Source organism: Salvia miltiorrhiza, chromosome 3 (genome assembly GCF_028751815.1).
Source record: "Salvia miltiorrhiza cultivar Shanhuang (shh) chromosome 3, IMPLAD_Smil_shh, whole genome shotgun sequence".
NCBI classification, from domain to species: domain Eukaryota; kingdom Viridiplantae; phylum Streptophyta; class Magnoliopsida; order Lamiales; family Lamiaceae; genus Salvia; species Salvia miltiorrhiza.
This window is the reverse complement of record NC_080389.1, coordinates 16,298,389-16,305,462: the sequence shown is the minus strand read 5'-3', so window position 1 is coordinate 16,305,462 and position 7,074 is coordinate 16,298,389. Positions and strand designations below refer to the sequence as shown.

Sequence of the window (7,074 nt, the reverse complement as noted above, 5' to 3'; positions counted from 1 at the left end):
AATTATATAAAATTATCGTCATATTAGCTAGTTGTGCAGATAGATAATCTATCTATACTTAGATATGTACAAATAATGATAAGTATTAACAACGTAACACACCACTCAATTGATAAGATATTTCTGCTTTAATAATTATAGGTCGTGATGTTCTAGTCACCATAAAAGAAGGAGGAGAAGTGTAAGAATTTGGCACGATGGTTCTAAATGAAAATGAATTGCATCGTATATATACAATTGTCAATATTTAATGTTCTTTTTATAATTCTATGTCATGTTTTATCGCGATCATGCCAAATTTAGTTATACGTATTGTCTTATCTATAATTACCGTGATGATTCTAAATGAGAATATATATAATGCAATTTTTATTTTATTTTTTACTTTGGGGAGTTAGGGAGGGGGAGCAGTGAGGTTTTTGAACCCGAGACCTCACGTTTACACACAGGAGGTCGCACCGCTTGGTGGCCCCTTGGGTACAAACTATTATTAAATTGAGGTTTATTATAAAGTGAAAAAGAAAAAACATCCCTTGAAAGCACAAGATGCAGACTAAGGGCACAAAACTTAAAAAGCGAAGGAGAACAACTCAAAAAGGAAAGTCAGGATCATTATCCAAATCATCCGACCAACGCCTATGGACGACATTATTCATTGCAATCATACTAGGCGTATTGGTGACGTCAACCACAAACTCCCTCGGCTTGTTACCCATTTCTTCCGCATTCCTGAGACGATTTTTAATACAACCTTCCGGAATTGCATGTACAGGCTCTCGTCCCTTTACCGAGCCCTTTGGACGACCACGTCCGCGCTTCTGCTCCGAGAGCAACTGCATCCCCTGATTAACTTGCTCCTCTAACCTAATAATACGACTCGCCATGTCATCCGGAGAAGGACTGAATTTATTATCAAAATCAACTTCCTTAATCGGCGAATTAACCCGCTGGCTCGCTGAATCTTCTGCCCCAACTACCGGTTGTTGCTCTATCACAGCTCCACTATTCGTTCCAGAATCCAACTCCAAAGTTCCCTCTACATTCGAGCCCTCCTTATCAGTAGCCTTGTCCGTGTGAGGCGACCCATCATTTTCTTCCTCATGTAAAGCCTCTGCTTCATAATTGGAGTCCGCAATGATAGTCTCCTCCACTTCCTCTTCCTCAGCCTCATCTAGCGCTTGATATCGGTTAGCATTCCCCGCCAGAGGGAGATCATTTTTCTTAACCGGTACTGTAGCCGTGTCTAGAAGATCAGGACTCGATAGAGGTTTAAGAATATTAACTTTGGGCTGCCATGCAGGAGTCGGACCCTCTCCCTTATCAAGACTCTTCACAACCACAGCAGGAGGCTCAGTGATCTTTTGCTTGCTCGTGGCCCTATCCGCTCTCCGGCATTTATCCGTTGAATGACCTGTAAGTTTACAACGCGAGCAAAAAAAGGGCATAGATTCAAAACCAAACTCAATGTAGAACGATCTATCGCCGTCATCAATGTACATCGAGTTGAGAATAGGCAAAGCCATGTCAAGTTCCACCAAAACCCGCGCAAAGTGTCCTACATGACCAGTTGCGGAGGCATTATCAATTCGCATAGGATGACCAAGCACACGACCTATACCAGCAATAATCACCGGAGTCCATAACTCCACAGGGAGATAATATATCCGAACCCATACCTGAGCCAGAGACGACACTTCCTTATACGGATCGAAATACCTAGTCCATTCACGGAAGCGTACGTGGCCGATTGACAGTTGGAGAAAAGAACTCCCCTTAGATTTCTTTTTCGCTTCCATCGTCAAAAATTTAACAACGAAGAATCCCTTAGCCATGGGCACCAGTTGACAGTCGGCGCACTGCCATATGGTTCGAAGTTCATGAGAGAGGTCGGCGAACGTGCGTGGCTTATCCCCTTTACGTTGGATAAGTCTACCGATTAGTGCAAATTGAAACTCTTCCAACTTTGTTTGATATTCCGATTTGGGCACTGAGAGGGTGACAACCTCTCCTTCTCGCTGTATTGGAAGGCCTCGGATGCCATACGCTGCAACATCCGGCTTCTTAAGGGATTTGGTTTGGCTATCAGCTACTTTGGCAGCGAAAGAAACAGCCGGAGCAGAACCCGACACCTGCGCTACTGAAGTAACAACATACGGCAGCGGCTGTATCAAACCAGGGATGTCCTGGTTAGGATCACCGATCAAACTCTGCGCCGGTGAAAAACCCGACGAGCGCTGCCCAACATCCACTGCGCCGGAAGAATAACCCGGCTTTACGAGAGGCGGGTGCTGAGACGGAACATTGGCAGGGGACTTAGATCGAGACCTGTCAAAATTAGAAGAGACCAGGGGAAGATTGAGGCCCCCCTTGTCACGATGGACTTCCGGCGAACTCGAATCCATCACCGGCCGGAGCTGTTGGCGTTGGCGGCGTGGCAGCGGCTAGCAGCTGCTCTGCCTTTCCTCACCCACTCCGGATGAGCAGCAACGTCGGCTACTCTCGCCGAAGTCAGGCAGCACGTCCGTGATCTGGTTGCGGCTTCCAGGGCGACAGATAGCCGGGAAAAATGCCAGATCGGAGCCACAGAAGAGTGAATGGCTCCGGCGTCAAGGGCTGGAGTGGCTCCGGCAACCTCAGCCTGCTCGACGCGGCGGTTCTCTAGCAGCGTTTGACTGCCGGAAATCGCAAACAGAGGCGCGGTTGCAGGCACCGGGCTTGTGTCCGAAGCTGGAGATTGCAGTTGGCGGGGCTGGTGGCCGGGATCCGACTGCGGGTGGCGGTGGTGGTGTGCAGCGCCGGTCAGCGGCGCGAAACCGAAGGCGGAAAGGTGGTGTGCGGCCACCCACTTTTGACTCACGAGAGAGAGAGCATCATGCGTGTTTTTCGCTTTCTGGAAAGGTGGTCTCCCCCTTGGGTACAAACTATATATAATGCATTATTCACCATAAATAATTGCAATCGAAAAACTGAAAATGATTTTTAATTTTTTAATGTAAATGAGATTTCTTGTTTGAACCTCCTTTAATTTACTTTCATAGTTTTTAGTCATTTAATATTTAACAGTATGACACTCGCGCCATTAAATAATTTAAAGAATAATTCACAATAAATCTGGTAAGTTTGGATTTTACGTACAGCCCCATGCATTGGCACCATCTGATATTTTCAGCCTCTTTTTTCCTAACACCAATATGTCATAATATATGTCGTTGGAATTTTAACGACGGGAGTTTTATATACCATACATGACCACAAACAATTTAGATGAACTTAACCAAAATCAATTTCGCTTCCTCTCTCCAGGATCGATCCAGACAAAAATGAGGTGCTGAGCGAAATTAAAAAAATGGGCCCTTAATATATTATTGTGCGCAATTTATTAAAAAAAAAAATCATTACTTATAAAAATGACAACGTCTTGCATTTTTACTTGCAAAATCATCACAATATCGCTCAAATCTATGTTATCTAAAATCTCTTTCTCTATACATAATATTGCCAAACTATTCAATCTCTCTTGGGACATTGACGATCTCAAATAAGTTTTCAATAATTTTAACTTTGAGAAGCTCCTCTAAACTGACGCTACAGTAATCGGCATTGTCAACATGATTCTACAAGTAATTGCACCATTTGGTGAGAAGAATTCATGAGCTTCATTCTATTTATATAACTATATTCGTGATTGATTCAACGGTAAAAACTAAGAAATTGAAGAGACTAGTACCTTCTCCATGAAACTGGCATCTGGCAACGGCTTGAAAAAGAAGACGAAGAGTTTTTTTTTAGCCAAGAAATACGTTTAGACATTGAAGCAGATGGGATTTATTACTTGGATTTGGATATTTAAGGATTTGGTATTCATTTGATAACTGCTTAGCTCACCTGGCCACCGGGTCCTCACTTAAGTGATGAGACCCGAGTTCGATCCCATTTGGAAGCGAATTTGGTGATTGGAGAGATAAGGTGGGCTTGGTGAATTCTTGGAGTGTTTGGGGAACTAATTGTTAACATCTAACATAATTTTATCCGATCAAAAAAAAAAAAATTACAAAGCGGCTATTTTCAAAGTTACTATTACAAAGTGGCTATTTTCAAATTTTACTCTATAAACAAATGAGAAAATTGATTAGTCTATAACTGATTCTTCATTCTATATATATAGTTTGGGCTTAGGTGTTTGGGCCCTTCTTTCTTTCTTTTTCTTAATAGAGGGCCCATATGGTTAAGAAAGGTTGTTGCACGTGTACCACTCTTCTTAAAAGAAAAATACAAACCGAACTAAAAACATTAAAGATAAACACAAGTAGTTTATTTGACGATTTGCGCATTCAATTATCAGAAAATCTCCGGTACATTTGGGTGTGCCATACACCCAGGTTATATCCAGATGGAATCCTCTGTTTCAGGATATAGTGTGTACCACGTGTACCACTCTTCATTTCTTCGTTTTATAAATTGTTTTTTAAAAATATAAAAATTATCATTATATTATAAACTCTAATTAGTATTTATCATTGAAAAATTAAAATTTAAAAAGTTATATACCCTAACTTTGAATTAATGAACTCAAATAATCTATTATTAATTCAAATAAATATAAAAAAATAATTAGGGATATTTGCCGTAAAATACACGAACTTTCAACAAATTCTGATTTTTCCCTTGACCTTTAAAACTTGAAAAAAAATACACAACCTTTCAATTTTTTATGATTTTTCCCACGGGTATGAAATACTCTAAAATAGAAGCCGATTTTAGGGCTTTTGACTTAAATTTTTTGATACTTAAGCGTGAGAGATAATAAAGATGTCATAATAAAGTCGATGTACACGCTTAAGTATAAAAAAATCTAAATCAAAAGCCCTAAAATCAACTTCTATTTAAGAGTATTTCATACTCGTGGGAAAAACTAGAAGAAATCGAAAGGTTGTGTATTTTTTTTCAAATTTTAAAGGTCATGAGAAAAATAAGAATTTATTGAAAGTTCGTGTATTTTACGGCAAATATCCCAAATAATTATAAACCCTAAATGAATGAGTGAACCCTTGTTAATTATCTTTATATTATATAAACATAATAAATTAAAATTGAATAAAAAATAACTAAAAATTACTCCCTCCGTCCCAAAATTCAAGTCTCGTATTCCTTTTTGAGCCGTCCCATTTAACAAGTCTCCTTTCCCTTTTTGGATAAAATTAGTTACTTAATTAACAATTCTCTCTCTCTATTCTCTCTCTCTTTGTCACTCTCTCTCTCCTCTCTTTACTCTCAAATCGCCGCCCTCTCTCTCTGTAGCATATCTCTCTCTGTAGCATAATAGTATTTCTCTTCAAACCTCCACACACAGCCGCGTCGCTCTCCTCGGCCTTGATTTCTCTCTTGGAACTCAGGTGGAGCTCCTCTCTCATTTAATTCTTCGTCCGACGCCGCCATTCGCGCGGCGCGACTCAGGCGGTCAGGCCACCCACCCCTTCGTAGTTCGCACCCCACCGTTCAGGCGTCCACTCGCGGCTCTTCTCCGCCGCGACTCATCCACTTCCAGTCGCCGGAGGGCTTCTGCGACCACGACTCCCACCAGCCGGCGTAGCCAGTCGTCGGTTCTCCTTCAATTTCCTCTACCTTCTCCTCGTCGGAATATTTCGAATCGAAAAGCTCGAGCCCTTCTCAACTCTGTGAACCTTCCATGGTGGTGCGCTCTGCCTCCGGACTGTGTATCTTTGATTTTTGGGATGAAAATTTTATGTATCTTTAATTTTTGTGGTGGATGATGCCTTTATGTATGTGTGTGTTCTGCCAGAGATCTGTGTGTGTGTGTTTTGCAAGAGAGAAGGGCGAGAAGAGAGAGTTCTGCCAGAGATCTGTGTGTGTGTGTTTTGCAAGAGAGAGGGGCGAGAAGAGAGAGAAGAGATTTGGGGAGTGTGTTCGTCGGACAGTGAGCTGAGAGCAATTTTTGCATCCAATTATGAAATAAAATAACATTAACTAATACACTAATTATGTGGTCCCTACTATTCTTACATCTACTTTAGCTCTCCTAAATTCTCGTGCCCAAAAGCAAGGAGACTTGATTAATGGGACGGAGGGAATATAATATAATAAGAGTGGTACACACTATATTTTGGAACAGATGATCCCATTTTGTTTGTGCTATTCTACATCCCAGCCGCCCCACTTCCAATTTTCCATCTCTCTTTCTCTCCCTCCTTCTCTCTTCTCGCCCTGCTCTCCAGAGCATATAAGGTTGTCGTCGATCAAAGACATCATGTGGATCATATCCAGAGCGCAGGCCATGGCTCTGAAATGATCGGAGATGATATTTTCCGATGGCTTGGAGCTAGAATTGAAGAAGATGCTGGCGTTGGGGTTCATGGAGAGGCCGATGTTAGGGCCGTAGTTGAGCTACTAGAAGGAGATGAATCCGGACAAATCAGAGGGCTTGCAGTTGGCGGCGGCGGCTGAGCTCTCGTGCTGTGTCAAATTCAAGGCACCGCGGCCGTTATCGAGCAGCGGATAGTCGAGTTTGGGCTTGTTGGCGTTGTCGGCGAAGCTGAGCCCGCTGGAGCCCTCGGAGTTCTTGTCGCCGTCGAGCTCTGAAAGGGGCTTGTGGGTGCTGTAATCAATGCCCCTTTGCTTTAACTTTTTCTTGATCGACGAATTCGACAGATTTTTAATCTTGTACATATCTCGCGCCCTCTGGATTTTCATAGCCACATTGTGAACATTTGGGGTAGCCATGTCTGCCTCGTGCCCTTCCTTTTGCTTTTCCTGAAGCTAAGAGCTTATCTCCGCCATTCGCTCTCTTGAAATAGAAAGTCTTTTGCCCTAACTTTGGATGCAAAAAAGGAGTGGATTGTAGAAAGTGTAGGAGGTTGAGAGTGGGTGCTTAAGAAAGGCCAGAGGTGTGTATCCCAATAGCTCAATCATTTTATCTCATCTTTATTAAATGACCCTTCCGATCATATTCAATTATTCCAATTGAATATATCTTTGCATTGGCCAATGACTTACGGTCAAATAATATAGAGAATTTGAAGTGTTCTCTCGAAATTCAAATCGAGGAATGAATCCTAT

At 42.0% G+C, this 7,074-nt stretch overlaps 1 protein-coding gene across 1 annotated transcript; it reads right to left on the bottom strand.

Annotated features, from left to right (window-relative positions):
• Positions 1 to 1,271: 1,271 nt before the first annotated feature.
• Positions 1,272 to 2,884, bottom strand: LOC131017859 (uncharacterized). Its single transcript, XM_057946603.1, has 2 exons — positions 1,677 to 2,884; positions 1,272 to 1,411 (listed from the first exon to the last, which is right to left on the bottom strand). The coding sequence occupies exons 1-2, from the start codon at positions 2,400 to 2,402 to the stop codon at positions 1,331 to 1,333; spliced, it is 807 nt and encodes a 268-aa protein (XP_057802586.1). The 5' UTR covers positions 2,403 to 2,884; the 3' UTR covers positions 1,272 to 1,330.
• Between the last annotated feature and the right edge of the window lie 4,190 nt (positions 2,885 to 7,074).

Excerpts from the sequence above, each read along its gene's own strand:
- LOC131017859 (XM_057946603.1), bottom strand. The coding sequence starts at position 2,402 with ATGGATTCGAGTTCGCCGGAAGTCCATCGTGACAAGGGGGGCCTCAAT. Across the intron at positions 1,412-1,676 it reads AAGTGTCGTCTCTGGCTCAG|GTCATTCAACGGATAAATGC; the intron begins GTATGGGTTCGG and ends GTAAACTTACAG.